The sequence below is a fragment of the Nannobrachium achirus genome (genome assembly GCF_963921795.1).
Source record: "Nannobrachium achirus genome assembly, chromosome: 20".
Lineage (NCBI taxonomy): Eukaryota > Metazoa > Chordata > Actinopteri > Myctophiformes > Myctophidae > Nannobrachium > Nannobrachium achirus.
In genome coordinates this window covers 31,656,071-31,673,062 of record NC_137827.1, presented here as the reverse complement: position 1 = coordinate 31,673,062, position 16,992 = coordinate 31,656,071, and the positions used below count along the sequence as shown (strand labels likewise).

Below are 16,992 nucleotides of genomic sequence, written 5' to 3'. Positions count from 1 at the left end.
CAGTCATTCATCCCTGTTGACATATTGTTTATCACTATGAAGGGCCTTGAGTGGTAGAGATATATTGATTATAGACAGCCCAATAGGTCCCTTGTGTTCAGGTTTGCTTTGGTGGAGGGCAATATCTCTAGTTAATGAGAAACACAGGCAACACTTAAACTGCTCTCTCTCTCTCTCTCTCTCTCTCTCTCTCTGCCTCCAATAAGCCAAGTGGTTTAGTCAGCATTCAGCAATGCATAGGTCTACGTCATTATCATAACAAGAAACAAGACTTTATGTGTTGACTGATAGCACAGCAAATCACATTCAACACATTCTGTCTATCTGTCTGTCTGTCAGTCAGTCAGTCAGTCAGTCAGTCAGTCAGTCAGTCAGTCATCAGTATGTCTATCTCTCTTTGTCTTTCTACCTGACTGTCTTGTCATTCTTTTCTGACCACATTCATGCTGTTAACAGTGGACTGACACAGGTGTGGCTGTGCTCTTTCTTGCTTTCTTGAGTCTTTCTCACTGAGTTTGCTTTCGCCCGGTCATGCACACTGACGCAAACCAACTGGAGATGATGACCGCCAGCCACTGCCTATTCATCGGCATATTATTCATGTCACATAATTCCGGTGTCCACCTCTCCGTCCTCTCCGTCTGTCAGGCAACACAGAGCCTCCGCCAAGCTTTACACGGCTTTACATGGGCCCCTGCTCCCAGCACAGAGCCGCGCTATAATAAGACAAGCAGCAGCATCAATGACCAAGTGTATGGGCTATACAGACTGGATAGCCCACATGCAGCCCTCCTAGAAAATCAATTAGTCCCCAACATCATCACTGCGCACAAAAATGTAACAGTGAGCGAAATTAAAGCATGTCCAATTAAATAGCCTAGTCATTAACGAACCCTATTAAGACGTTCACTCGGTTCTGTATGAAAATCCTTGGCAGAGTAACGCAATCCAATTGCATTCCCCATTGTCTCTCCCCTCACTCAGCCTCTCTGATCCGCACAGCGACGCCGGCAGAGCAAGGATGCGGGTAATACTCACTCAGTTCACCGCCAAAGAATTAGGGAACGACCGAGAAAACACTTTAGGACCCGACTGTCGACATGTCGTTCACGTTCAGCCGCACTCCTCTAGCGCTCTCTCTCTCTCTCTCTCTCTCTCTCTCTCTCTCTCTCTCTCTCTCTCTCTCTCTCTCCCTCCCTCTCTCTCTCCCTCTCTCTCTCTCTCTCCCCCCCTCTCTCTCTGAGGCGGATGGGGGGAGCAGGGGGACGTGATAAGACTGCAATGAGGTGGAGGAGTAAAAAAACGACAGAGAAAAACGGTTGGCTTTAGAATGCAGGTCCGCTTCTCGCGCTCCCCTCTCTCGAGCGCTCAACAGTGCAGCCCGGGGAGCTGCGGCACGGGGACGGGACCACTGAACACTGAACAGGCGCGTGATGCTCAATGGAGAACCAATGTCTCCTCATTGCAAACAACTGGGTAATTAAAAGAAAAAGAAAAATGCGTGGGAATGAACGAAGGATTAAGGTGCCCCAGTTATTCACGCTAAGGGGTGGCGCGCAACTGACTATAGTTTGTGAATTAGACATACTAGCGCTCAGGGTGGGTACTGTACCTCCTCACAAAAGGAGCCAGTTCATCCTCATTAATAAGCGGATTATTGAGGACACAGCGGAGTCGCAACAGACAATGGCCCCCATAAACTTTCCCCGCACGTTGCCCCCATATGCAGCCCCGTAAAATACCCGGACCGTTCAGCTATACCGACAATAATTTATAATCTCATTAGTTTATTCATTTCTTCTTGCCCTTAAGCACCGACAGAATCCGTGTAACCGGCGTGTGTGTGTGTGTGTGTGTGTGTGTGTGTGTGTGTGTGCGTGTGTGTTACCATGGCGACCCGTGCCAGCTGGCATCATTGCACGCGCAGCATCGTGAGCGGGGAAAACTGTGGTGACTTTTATGAGAGAAACGCCTCGGATTATGGAGAGGCCCGGATCAGTGCATTGGCCTATATGTCAAAACACCTGTCATGCCAAATGGAGGTGGTGGGCGCAACAGATGTCACGGAGACGAATCAAGTTCCCCCTCTGGCCCTCCCCGCAAAATAGTGAATTTAGTCAATACAGGATTCCTCCACAGGCCTATAACCTAGCTAATCACAGCCTGCTACTGCTGCAGTTAACATCAATATGGCCATTAAGTAGTTAGGGGCCAAAGGCCTGAGTACCTTAACAGGTAAATGTCAGGGGGTCCCTCAAGGGGCGCAGATGCAGAGGTGTTGAGGGAGGCATTCAAAAGCATCCAAACATCAGTCAGTTGGCTGCATGCAGCCGTAGGAAAAAGATTTAATAACAACATGTCTTGCACATTGCTGAGCTGAAAGTTCAATTCGCAGTTCAATTTCACATTGATTTCAGCGTGCATTAAGGCGAATCACCTTGAGGTAATGGAGAGGCGCATGTCTCTCTCTTTCTCTCTCTCTCTCTCTGCTCTCATATACACACACAACCTCTCCCTCTCTCTGTACCTGACTCTCTGTCTCCCTACAGCGATGGTGGGGGAAGCTTTCCCTAGAGATTCCTATCAGAAACAGTAACAGAGATGGTTCCAGTAATATCGGCAAGATGTAGATGATGGTTATAGATTTCAGGGCTCTCAGGTGCATTAGGCTGTATTACAGTCTCCCCACAAGGCTACTTAATGCTCATTGCAGTGGAAACAGGCTGGCAGACACAGGGCATGCACGCGTACATGATCATACAAATAATGGAGACACACACACGAACGCACGCACGCACGCAAGCACGCACACACACTTGCACGCACGCACGCACACACATGAACAGATGGACAGATTCAGACAGATGATGCACACATGCATAAATCACAGGCGGTGTTGCAGCTGATGTATTTCACCAGGATCCAACAAGACAATGCCCAGACAGAGGTGTTTGCATTTGCCCATCAGCATTTAGGGCAGTGAGATATTATTTCCACCGGTCTAATTGCTAATGCCAGGAACATGTTAGGTGTAATGTGATCTCAGGCCTGAGGTTATAGAGGCTATAGCTCAGAGTTTAGCAACACCACTATAGAAAAAACCTGCACAGAAAGACAGCCACTTCCCCTGCTCACAGCAGTGTTGGTCGGTGAACCATGGAAGCTCCCTAAATTAAGAAAACAAACAGACAGAAACTAGGAGGAGATGGTTATCAGGTGCCATCAGATACCTGTGTGCCTGTTCTCCCAGGACAGGAGCCGCTCTGAGCACATAAAGTACTTTTTTAGAGCGCATTGACGGGGCCTCTAAAGTAGGGGATCTATTTATATTGGCCTAGTGCTGCCTGAGGAGCTGTCCAGTGCTGAAATGGATGGGGATTCTTGCTGTTTCATTTCAGCCACTTCTCTTCCTCTTTCGCCTTATCCTCTTACTCCTCGTTATAACCCTCCTTCCACCCCTTTTGTCAGATTGCACTTTGATTGATTTCTTTTTTTTCCTCTATACAATACACATTGTTTCTTCCTATCCTAACTCTACTTGTTTCCAAGTGTATATTGTATGTTTAAATTGTTCCTTTTTTAACTGCTATTGCAAACAGAATTGCCCCTCTGAGACAAAAGCTGCACATGACCTGACCTGACCTTATCTTATCTGACCCTACCTTACCTCAACTTGCCATCCTTTTTAATTTCCTCCCTCCTTTCCATTGTGACAATTGACAACTCCGGCAGTTAGCAGATGCTCCTTATGCAGATTGACTAACAAAAGTGCAAGGTCAGAGATGCCAAGCACAATGAACAACAACAGGGTAAGTGGCCATGGAATTCTAATTCCACCGCTGGGTTTTGTGATGTGAGAAAAAAGACCGGCTATGATGACAGTCATTTAGGTAAGTAATTAAAGTAACATATCTTCTCACTTATAACAGCACACCTCGCATCTATATATCTTTCTTTCTCTCCTTCCTTCCTTTTAAGCTCTGTCCGTATAGACTGAGTGTCGAGAGGGACGTGCTGGCCATTGGGAAAAGCGGGACAACTCCCGAACGGCCGGTTCATTCCCGGCCGGTCCAGGCCGGCCATTAGGAAAAAAATACAAATAAAATGTCGGCCTTCATTCCATTTTGGGGGCTGGGCGGCCAACAAAGAAAATCGTCACTGTCGGGCAGAAACCTCGTATCTTCAAGTTTCAAATTTGTAAATTTTTTCGCAAAGCAAAGCCCTGCTTTATCATACAAGGCCGTTGCACAAAGGTAGTGAAAACAGCCGATCTACAAGCACACAACGCCTCGCACCGCGAGGCGTTGTGTGCTTGTAGATCGTCTGTTTTCACTAGTTTAAATCATTTTTAAAATGATAAATACAAAACAAACGGTTTTGGACATACAAGGTTTCCACCTGACAACGACGAAATATAACTCATGTAACTGGCCCACTGGCTTGTCACTTTTCATGATCTGAAATGGCAAACCAGCGCTAGATCTATCTCTCTACAGCGCGCAATGAGGGCCTCTACAACTCTTTTTCCCGGGCTGAATCAGGGGCCCAGCACGTCCCTGGTGTCCAGCACCATTTTCTTTGATTCCTTCTTTCTTACACCCTTAGGCCCGTTCGCCTGTAATTTTTTCCTTGGCTGCTCCACCTCCTCCTCCTCTATAGTCAGGCACTGAGGCAGTGGCCAGCCCAAGCTGTAGCTCTCTCCTAACCCTTGCCTAAGGTACTGCACGTGTTCTTGTTCATGAGATTGTCCTGTGGGACACACAGGCGTGCACGCACATATGGACATACACACATACACATGTGTACTGCATGTCCTCGCGCACACTTACATAATTTGAATGGCCATAGTCACACATATGGTTCACGCACGTGCACATTCGCACACACAAAGAGCCAGGGGTCACAAGACACACGCTGTCGACAGACTGTGGCGGTGTTCCTCAACACATGGTTTTGCAACTCTGTTGGGCCTACAGTCTCTCATTACTCACTGCTCCGAGGCAATCAGCGAGGCAAGGGCACACTGTACCCAGAAGAAAGGGAAGGAGGAGGGAAGGAAGAAAGGGAGCAGAAAGAAAGAAGACAACGACCCGTGGGAATTAGTGGAGTGTGAGGGCTATGGCTGAGATGTAAACGGGAGAGGAGAGAGGGGAAAGGATAGAGGGAGACGATCACATAGATAAGGGAATAGATGGAACAGGAGAGAGGATACAGGAAGGAGGGGCGGCGGTGATAGCTAGAAGCGCAGGTGGTTCTGTCATTAGCTCCAGATTAAAGGAGAGGGCAACTCCAGAGGACTCACCTCTGATTCACACACTGGTACTGCAGGCAAGGACAGGCCTCCGGGGAGACAAGAACACACACACCCATGCACACAAGCACGCCAGGCACACTTGCACACTCGCACACACAGACTCACAGACACACGTGCAAATGTGCACACGCATACACACCCACATCCGTGTGCATATGCACATACGGGTCCACATGCTGAAGACAGTGATCCACAAGAACACCCACAGGCTCACACGCTTCTGAAGACAGTCTCATACACACACTTACACACAACACCCACTCCCCATGGCAACACACAGCTACACACAAATACACACTCCCCATGATGCACAAGTGACTCACAAGGATATGCAGACTCCCACACAGATACCACATTAATGCATGCATACACACACACACACACACACACGCACGCACGCACGCACGCACGCACACGCACACAAACACTGACACACACACACACACACACACAGACACACACAGACACGCAGACACACTCCCGCATTACAGATGCACGCTACACACCTACACGCACATCATTGAGTTAATTAATGAAACCTCCTGTTTTAATTAGGATTTAAAATCAGTTGCTATGGGAACCTTGCCCCAGCTGAATGTTAAGGTAAAGGCAGAATTCTGCAGCTCCTGCTGCCTCCAATGACTCCACGGGAGGCTGTCCAGGAGGGAGACATTAATACCAACAATGATTCAGCTGACTGATTCTACATTGCATTTTCACACAGACACATTTTTTCTTGAGAAGCCCGAGGTGCCTGATCTGAACTTCAATCTGGACTCGGTTATAGAGGGGGCACATGAGTAGAAAAAAAGTAAAACCATTCATTACTACTGGCACCTGCACAGCAACTGTGTGGCGGTACAATATGTTTCTATGAAAGAACAGGGATGTTGACATTATGGAGAGGAAAGGTTAAGGATATTTAAAAGGCCTGTCCGTCCCATAGGATTTTTGTCAAGACCTCATTTTTTTTCATTCAGGTTGTTTTAAGGGTTGTGTTTTTGAGAGAGTAACCCCTAACCTGTGGTTAGCTTTTCTATAGTGCAAGTTAAATGGGTGAAGAAGGCATTACTTTCAATCAATCACACACAAGCCCTGATAAAGATAGTGTACTGTGATTTTTCTCCCCAATTTTGTCATTACTGTATGTCAATTAATTCCTCCCTACACATATCTCTGCATTGTCACTCTGGCTCACCTGCCAGTGAGGACCCCCCACCAGGAGGACATGGAGACCTCCACCCTACTCCTGCCGCACTGACAGGTGCCGTCCCAGCATGTATGTGTAGTGACAAATGTCACCCACCCCGCTCAGCTTCCCTCCCCCGAACACAGGTCAATTGTGTTCATATAGGCGGGTGACAAAGCCGGATGCACTGTGGTGAAAGGTTAGGAAGGTTAATACACACCTGCACAAGGTGGGTTGCCAATTTTAGCCAATAAGGAGAGAGTACCCATTTATCAGCTTCAATTATATAGTGTTCCAATTGTGTCTGCTCATTCATTTGTGTCATCAATTCCATTTCACTTGGTTATCCTGTATTCTGTATGAATTCTTTCTCCTGACTGGATAAAATTGGTAACCCAACCTGAAAATGCATTTTCTGTACTAAAGAGCTGGAGAGAAAGGGGACCCCTGTTACTGAACACACACAGAATATCGAGATATTTAACACTTATTTTAACAAAAGGAAATCACTTACCGTACTTAAATACTTAAATATTATGGAATAACTTCCAACAGCTTGCATGCCGTTTGAGAGGATTTGGTTGACAGCTTAAGACGTTTCTGAGTATGACTTACATTAGGAAATGTACATTTTTAGGAGGCTATAGTGACAATTTATCTTAAACAAAAAGGTCTTAAATGGCAAACCTTAACAGCTTGATTAGTGATCAATAGGGCACACCTTTAAATCCCTTTCTTTAAAGGAATGTTCCATTGCTTTTTCAGTTAAATCTGATAGCCACAGTGTGAGGGGGAACCCTAGCATCAATATGTGTAACTATACTGCCAATATTAACTAGACTCTGCACAATACACCTTTTTTTCTTAAGCAGCCTGTATTCTTTGCATCAAAAGCAGCAATGCCAAGGCTTTGTCCACATTTTAACTGACAAACCAAAACACCCAGCACTGCCGTCTCTTATAAGAACTGGATGGCATCGATCTATAGACCTTAAGTCTTGTACCACATTTCATTCAGTCGTCCCCATGTGCCTTAAGGTCAGCAGAGGTGAAAGATATAGACAGAATGAAAGCAAAGGAAGATGCCAAGTCTGGTAACTGGGATACAGCGGTGCAGGAATGTCTGTGTGACAGCCTCTACACACTGGGTTGTTATGGTTGCAGAGCAGACGGTGTTTATCACCTCTTGCTGCCGACAGAGGCCCGGGGGCAAATCTGATTGGCCTCAGAGCAAGAGAGAGAGTTAGTAAGTGAGGGGGAGGAGTGAGGAGACATTGGCACTGGCATACAGGAGGGGTGATGGGATGCCAGCACGCTGCACGCTGCAGCCTGCGGAGAGGAGCTGGGAAGAAGGGTCAAATTGGACAAATGTCAATGGCTTGTATTTCTAAGCATCTGCACTGATGTTAAAAGCATGATGTAAATTCTTAAGACTTTGTCTTTTAAACTTCTGCCTCCCATTGGATTTTTTCCAGTGCTTATACTAAGGTGACATTCTTTATTTATTTTTGTCTGCTGACCTTTAACACAGCTAGGAACATGTAAATATGTAGCCTTTGAAATAAAGATGCTACGTTAGTCTGAATACAGCCCCGAGTTAGAGAACCATCCTCTGGGTCTAACTCAATGTAGGTAAGTTTGGACTCTGCCCAGCCAGGCACAGTGCTTCATAGCCTACGCCTGCCCCCTAGCGGCTCCAAACGATGTCAGCGACGTTGATGTAATAACTCAATGGAGCATGTTTGTAAAATAGATAATTAATATAATAGATAAAAAACACGACATTGGAAATTCCCAAGTAAAGTACAAATAACTCAAAAGTGTACTTATACAGTGCTTAAGTAAATGTACTTATTTACTTACCACCACTGCTTGCTGCCTGTTGTGGGCTGAAGTGGTTAATGTATGGGCTATTTTGTGTTAATAATGAAAATCTACAAAGTAGGGCCTAAAGTTTTAGTGGAGTAAAAGTAGGCCTAGGCTACATTTTGCCTCTGAGATGTAGTAGAGAAGTTGTGGAGTAGTATTGGAAATAGGTAAAACTCAAGTAAATACAAACAACTAAAAATTGCACTTTTAATAAGTAGGCCTAGATGTACTTAGTTACTTTACACCACTGCTAATTGCTGCCTGTCGGGTCTTTTAAACATGTTAAATAAATAACCAGGCAGTACCACAGTTCAGCTCACACATGTGGACCTATGGATGTGGACGAACATAAACCACGCCCTGTAGGTGTTCCTTTCGCCGCTTTGACCAATCGCAACCTGCTATGTTGAACCGTTGCCGTTTCTCATCCAATCACAGTTCTCCTTCTTGGCATATGGTCATCCTACCCCCAAGTCAAGGCCCCTCCAGTGACAACTATCAAGAAGAAGGAAGGTATGGATGCGTTGTGGCCGCTGTACCCCGGCATTGACTAACTATAGAATTGAAAAACTATTAAAATTCTCTAGCTGTGGCCTTGAAATAAACGCCAAAGCGAAATAGATACAGACCGTCATTAGCATTAATGATATCGCGTGTTGACAGTGGATTTGCCGTTAGCAGCGCCTAGCATCCCTTTATGCTATTATAGTAGCGGTGCTCTAGCAAAGATGTACATTTATTTGGTACTGTATCCAAAGCATAGGTTGTCAATACTGATGCTTCGTCGTCTGTATTGTGGTGCTGTGTGTGTCCATGTGTCGTCCCATGGAGATAAAAGATAACCCCCAGTGCAGGTCTGGTTGGGGTACATTTTAGCTGACACAGAGCTGAATAGGGCGAAACCACCAGACAGCCCTCTGTATGAATAGACGCATTGTCATCCTAGACGTGTCTGTCATTGTGGTCTGTTGGTCAGTGACCGTTATGACAATTCATGGTCTAAATAAATGTTTTATACAGCTTTGTAGTAGGGAAAGGAATATGTTCTCTCTGGTCACAAGTCTGTTTACAAGGCACTGGTGTAAAGTAACTAAGTGCATTTACTTGAGTACTGTAATTTTAAGGTAATTTTACTTTACTAAGAGTATTTCCAATTACCAATACTTTTACTTCACTACATCTCAGATCCAAATATTGTACTTTTACTCCACTACATTTATTTGAGAACTTTAGTTACTAGTTACTTGCAGATATAAATTATAACTATAAACATACATTAACTACTTTAGCCCCATTTTATACCCAGGCTATTTTTTATACTTTAAGTACATTTTGATGCCAACAACACTTTCATATTTCTACTCAAGTACATTTTGAACTCCGGACTTTAACTTGTGACAGAGTATTTCTATAATGCAGTTTTGATACTTTTACTTAAAGGGGTACTGTCACCTAAAGGGGTACTACTGTCACCTTAAGAAGTCATCTTAAAATATGAGTTAATATTTTTATGATGTCATTGTGGGAATGCGCAATTATAAGCCAATCAAATTAATTGTCTGTACTTAGACTACTTACTGTACTGGTCAGCTGTTGTTGGGGGGCGAGGGGCAGATTACACTGTGACATGAGTTTCAGACTATTTCAGACCGTTTTCAGAGAGACCATGTGACCTACTGTATCATACTATTATAATTTCGGGGCGTGAGCGGGCCTTTAAGTCAAACAAATGTGAGTACTTTTTCCACCACTGGTCTGTTTACAGGTTAGGTGTCAACGTCATCACTCATCACCATAGCTGTGTTGTTTAGGGCGACGCGGTGTGTCGCGGCTCTGGGCCGTATATTACCGGTGACAGCTGGCTGTCCTGTTGTTTATGGTCGCGCGTTGCTGTCGCCCCGCAGTCACAGTGCCCGGTCTCTGCTGAGGATGCAGAGAAACTCTCTAGCGTCTGGTTCCGCCGCGGCCTCGGTGCAAGTGAGTGCCTCAGACGACCCGGAGCCCATGGCCTTGGAGGAGGAGGCCCAGGAAGCAGCAGCAGCAGCAGGAGAGGACAACGCCGGGGACCGCAGCATCGTCAAGTCACCCAGCGACCCCAAACAATACAGGTAAAGTCACCCAGTGACCCCAAACAATACAGGTAGAGCACCATAACCACTGCTTAAACCCTATGTCAGGGGTCTTCAATGTTTTCAGGCCAAGGACCCCTTAGTTGAGAGAGAGATGAAGCAGGGACCCCCACAAACTGTTCATAGATTCCATATTGTTTCATCGTTTGACTGTGTATTTTGGATTTGTGTCAATTTGTGTTTTCAGATATTTAACCACTTGAGCCATCATTATCTAATAAACTTGATCTTTTACTCTGTACTTGTTCTGCTCTTTTCCCCCTCTACACCAAACCTCTTTGCCGAAAATAGCCAATCTATATACAAGGTTTCTGCCCGATTGTGACGATATGCTTAGTTCAAATCCATGAATGGCAACGATATCCGTGTTGGGAATTCTACACTTAATCAAAAATAGACAATCTTACAAGCTCACAGTGCATTATGTGCTTGTAAACGAGCTGGTAGATCTGTTATTTTTGGCAAATGTTTCCCCCAGAATAGGGATGCATTGGTGCTAAAAATATACATATTCATTACAGTGTTAGGCAGGGGAACTCGACCATCCATACTTGCCCGAAAAAAATAATTCTCATGATCATTTTTATAACAGGTTGAGGACACTATTGTGAAATTGTTAGAATGGCAGTTGCATCATCTGAAAGCACACACTGTTGCATCACTGGCGAGGCTTCCTCCAGGGTTTGTCTAATACATGTGCATAATTAGAAACAGAGCTACCCAGACTGCAAGGGGGTCATATGCCATGTGCATCACTTTTGTTTGCCCTAGTTTCTTAAGTTACAGAACGGCAGCTAAAATAAAAATACAATTATTTAACTTATATTTTGTAACTTTCCAGGTACATTGAACTGGAGAACGGGCTGAGAGCTCTCCTCATCTCCGACTACAGTGGTCCAGCGGTGGAAGATGATGATTCAGAAGGAGAGGAGGATGGCGAGGAAGAGGAGGATGGCGACTCCGGGGAGGGAACAGAGGACGAGTCAGAGGAAGAGGACAATGAGAAGGATAGCGACTTTGAGGACGACGACGAGAACGAGGGGAAAAGGAAGAAAGGGAATTGTGAAAAACAGGTACCTCTGATAAAACCTCAATTTGTAGGTCGGAGGTCCATCGATTTATACCACTGAACGGAAGCCAGGTTCTGGTCTCTATGTCTTAGGACGTGTCCTGTATTGGGAATGTTGGCAATGAGACCAGATTGGTCTTTTCTTTTTTTTAACTCAATCATGTGTGACGAGCTCTTCTCGAAATGTATGCCTGTGCTTAAGGGTCTTTATGTATATTTTATACAGTATACAAAATTATTGATCTGACATTTTAACCATCCTTAACCAAGTATAGCGTGAAGTGTTTGTTTAAGTGGTTAACTAAAACAAATGGCTTCACATCCTCTCTGTCTGTCCATCAGTCTGCAGCAGCATTATGTGTAGGAGTGGGCAGCTTCAGTGACCCCAATGACCTCCCGGGCCTTGCCCACTTCCTTGAACACAGTGAGTAGTAAACTTAACCAGTGATATGTGAATATTAAAGAAGCACCTCACTTCACCTGCATGTTCTCCCATGTCCCCTAGGGTAGGTACTCTGTACCTTCACAAATAAATTCAGTTATCCTGGTCCCTATACTCCCCCCCCCCCCCCCCCCCCCCCACCCCACCCCTGGTCAGCCTGGGCGCCTGATGGAGGGGAAAGGAACTGGTGGGAATAATGTGTTCCTTCCACGTGTTACGTCCCACTGGGGAAACTACCCCCTGTCAGGTTTAAAAAAGAAGATCTCGTGCATTGAAGGAATCATGAGTGCAGTTCGTTGCTCTCCCCAGGTTGGCAGAGGGAGAGTAGCACCCAGGATTACACTTAGCAATTGGCACTGGGTGGAAAAAAAGAGAATAAAAGTGGGTGAAAAAAAATAAGCACTTCACCCATTTTCAACCTGATCTTCATATCATTGGTCCTCCTTACTAATGTTCATTATAAGATGGCACCGTTTTATCTACTCAGTCTGTGTCTCTGCGAGATGGGCTGTGGACAGTTCTGAAACCTGCCTACGAATGACATTGACAGAGATTCCAAGCTGATGGAAACTACAGCTTTTCTCTTCCTGAAATAGAAGTCATTGTACTTGCAATAATACAACAACAAAAAGGCTGTGATGTTGTTGATGACACTGGTAGAAAGGTTTATGAACTGTCCAGTCATCGCTCTCTCCAATTCTACCTCTCTTCTTTTACTTTGCTCTCCCAGTGGTGTTCATGGGTAGTGAGAAGTACCCATCAGAGAATGGATTCGATGCCTTCCTGAAGAAGCATGGTGGGAGTGACAACGCCTCCACAGACTGTGAGAGGACTATCTTCCAGTTTGACATACAGAGAAAGCACTTCAGAGAGTCTCTGGACAGGTAAGGAAGGAATAGAGAGCCCTTTTAAAAGTCATAACAAACAGGGTGTACGGTTATACATATAAACTCAGCGGGAAGTTGGCGGAGGAGGGCAAAACACATTTGGTGGGGTATGCATTCACCAACCTTGCCCATTTTCCCGTTGTCAGTAAACCCTAGCGAAGCATTTGTGACAATACACTAGAGATTTTTACAGGTCCACCCGAACCAGAAATACCCGACCATACCCAAGACCAGTAATTTCAATTAGGGTTCTGGTCCATCATTAAAAAAAATCTGAACCAATCGTTTGGGTCTGTCGTTTAAAAAATGTCAGAACCAATCGGATCTCAAAACTAATCATTAGGGTTCGGGACTGTCATTCTCGAGCCGTAAAGATCTCATCAGACTTGATACCAATCACAGGGTGTAGCAGTCGCATCAAAAATTGCCTGTGAAAAACTATGTCAGATATAGGAACAGAGTGAGACATAGTCATATACAGACTGCATAGACTGTCTTTAGCGTCTTCCTCCCGAAGCTCTCTGTGTCCGAGTATCCGATTGTGTATTTGTCCCCATCTAACCTGTTGTTTTGTCTGTCTGGTGTGCTGTACCCCCTACGCAGATGGGCTCAGTTCTTCATCTGCCCCCTGATGATCCGAGACGCCATCGATAGGGAAGTGGAGGCTGTGGACAGCGGTGAGGCTAATCTGGGGTTGTGGAGGGGGGTTAAATACTGTCTGTGCCCCTGGAAAAAAGACGATATGTCTCTGTGGATTTAACCAATGAAAAGTATTGACAAGAGCTTGTGACTAAATAACAGCTACATTGGATCCATCAATTGTGGGCATATTAGGTTTCCCCCTGACAGACAATATGCTACGTACTTGCGTTGGGTTTGAGTTTGACTCTTTGTGGTAGCATGTCATTCCTTCTCTGTCTTTTCTCTTTAATGTATTTCTCTGCTTTCAAATGAAGCAGAAATTGCATTTATATAAATGTTTTTGCACATTGCTACGTTTTTTTCGGCCGAATATTGGAGCGTATCTTGAAGTATGTAAAAGAAAAAATCAACCTCACATTATGTCAATCACGTTTGCACACTGCCTCCCATTATTTCTTCCGTATTCTTTTTTTCGGACCAGGGTTGATTCCGTTTTCCACAGTTAACTTGTTGCTACTGGGTCTTTCTCTCCCTCAGCTATAGGTCCTTTTTCGGATTTCGAAAACGCAACAAAAAAACGCAGCAATGTGCAAGGACCTTTAATAATAAATAAAAAACACCTAGCTTGTCTACACTCCCATCTCCAGCTACATTATCTCACTTTACACTCTCCCCACTCTTTCTTCCCCCCACTCCTCTCTTTCAGAGTACCAGCTGGCTAAGCCATCAGACTCCCACAGGAAGGAGATGCTGTTTGGCAGTCTGGCCAAACCTGGACACCCTATGGGTAAATTCTGCTGGGGTGAGTGAGTAAACATTTCCACCAGGACAAGTAATAGACTCTGAGTCTTCCCAGCGTGTAGCTTGGAGTATGTTCAGCAGGTACAAATGGGACTGCTGAGACTAAAACCAAGCTGCTCTCTTGCTGGTTTCTCTCCAGCTGTTAACAGTCCTTTTTTGTGTGATCGCCCTCTTTAACTCTCTCTTTAACATCATCAGGAAATGCCCAGACGCTGAAGCAAGAGCCAAAGAAGAAGAACATCAATGTGTACAAGCGTCTCCGTGCCTTCTGGAAGAGACACTACTCTGCCCATTATATGACGCTAGCTGTGCAGTCCAAAGGTCAGAGCAATCTATCCCAGATCCATTTATCGTACAGTCCAAGCACTAATTGTTTAAGTACTGTAACACTGTAACAGTCTCAGTGTTGACATGTAAACTAACTATCTATTTGGTCACATATTGTACACTGTCAGAGTTCCAAATGGATAAATGAACACCATTAATACCATGTAGATTATTAATGCTCAACCAACAATTAACCTGATTTTAATCAACCCCTGTAGTAGGGATGGGACTATACGCGATATTATCGTTTATCGTGATTAAAAACACTCACGATAATCGTATCGTGGAGATTTCATTTATCGTGATATCGTCCTCCGTCATAGCCTGACTGCAAGCGTCAGGTTAATCACACACTTCGTTTTGGGAAGAGAGTCTGAGATTTCGGGCAGACATTCCACTTCTGGGGGGGCGGACAGGGGGTGGTTTAAAAAAATGTTAAGTTGACTTGCTCTTAATTGCTCCCTCTGAACTTCAAAGGGCTTGTGAGCTGCTGTAATTGATTGAGCCATACAAGTGTCAATAGCTCGTTAGTCACTGAAAGCATCAAAGACTACAATCTGTTTGATGTCTGTAATAAGAGTGGAGGGGGGAATGTGTTTGAATACACACAGACTCGCCTGATTGGATGAATGGTTTTGAACCAGGCCACCACCCACCACATGCCCCAAGCCTACAGCCCTGATTGGCTCGCCCTCTCTGAGGGCTGGTGGAAAAAGCTTATTTAATGTGAAGGGCCAGACTACACAACACCACCACTACCAACAGGGGGTGGTGTTGTGCAGTCTGGTTTATTAACCAGGCTACCTCCGTCATGCACTGGGATCAATACACCTTTTATTTGCAGAGGCTGCATCTGTTGCCTCTTAAACCCTCTATAATCGGTAAAAGGTACTTATAATATATGTACTTGATACAGTCTTTTTTCACTCTCTATCAAATGTCTTTGCCAAAAAATAGCTGATCTACAAGCTCACAACGCGGAGCTTGTAGATCTGCTATTTTTTGGCAAAAGTTCCGCCGCAGGGTAATGGATTTTGATTATCGTGATAATATCGTAAATCGTGATATGAGATTTTCATATAGTTCCATCCCTACCCTGTAGTAATCCCTGACAAATCATGAAGATTAGTATCTCATGGAAGTGCAAACAGAAAAATTGGCTCCACATGGAGCACTCATGTAAGGAAATTGCAGATATGGTCTGACTCCTCACCAATGAACGACAGCCATTGTATTGCTCACACACACACACACACACACACACACACACACACACACACACACACACACACACACACACACACACTGTCCATTTTAATGCACCACCATTTTCATGAGCCATTTATTACCATGCATGCAAGGGTAACATTTGTTTGTAATTAGGGATTGGTTTTTCATTGGGGAGACCATATGCTGTGTGAAGCTGCTCGGTGATGAAAGAACATCGGTGGAAATTGATTATGTTGAAATCCATCTCTTGTCTGCATGGGGCATTGTACCACTAGTGTAATGAGTACAAATGGGTTTTTAATTTCCCTGAAATAGGCTGACCGCCCGGGGCAAACTGTAGACACAACTCTAGATTGTCCCTCCTTAAACTATCCTCAGAAATATCCTTCATAGTGCGAAGCAACATACTGCACACAACAGACATCTAATGATTTTGCCTTCCATTGAATGTGTGAATTCCCAATTACTGTATCGCCTTACGTATCTTCTTAACCTCTGCTACCGTTTACTGTAGATAAACTGGACACTCTGGAGGAATGGGTGCGAGAGATCTTCAGCAATGTGCCCAACAAGTGAGTTCTACCTCACAGTGTTCCGTAGTCAATGTTCTGAGTTGGTCTGATGTGATGTGGATTGAATTTGAATGTGCCTCTCTCTCTCAAATAATTCCTCTTGTCATTTATGCATTGTCACACAACTCTCTTTTTGACACTTCCTTAGGGCATAAATGGTTTCTCTACAACAGGGGTTCCCAAACCTTTTTGGCTCAGGGCAACCCTATACATATTATTTTCATCTGAGGCACCCCTACATTATATTCATAATTTTCACTCCCATCATATTATATTTATGGCATATTTTTGTTATTATGTAGCGAGGAAAACGTTGAGATAATAGCCATTTTGGTTAGAACTGTCTGAAAATAACTTTGAACTTCAGGTTTAAAATGATACTAAATATTTTTGTCAAAAAAGTGTCAAAATAAATTCTAAATATTATCAAATTATCCTTGCGGCACCCCAGGGTGCCCCGTCACCCACTTTGAAAACCCCTGCTCTACAAAAATGTAGATGCATGAAACATTTAAATATGT

General features: G+C 44.6%; 1 protein-coding gene across 1 annotated transcript in view; it reads left to right on the top strand.

Moving 5' to 3' along the window:
- Window positions 1-9,884: 9,884 nt before the first annotated feature.
- Window positions 9,885-16,992, top strand: part of LOC308306082 (nardilysin-like) — a 27,751-nt gene continuing 20,643 nt past the window's right edge. The window contains 8 exon segments of the mRNA XM_080750983.1: window positions 9,885-10,480; window positions 11,343-11,574; window positions 11,913-11,994; window positions 12,743-12,896; window positions 13,503-13,576; window positions 14,248-14,343; window positions 14,541-14,663; window positions 16,414-16,471. Coding sequence (XP_080607109.1) covers window positions 10,302-10,480; window positions 11,343-11,574; window positions 11,913-11,994; window positions 12,743-12,896; window positions 13,503-13,576; window positions 14,248-14,343; window positions 14,541-14,663; window positions 16,414-16,471 — 998 coding nt within the window. The 5' untranslated portion in view covers window positions 9,885-10,301.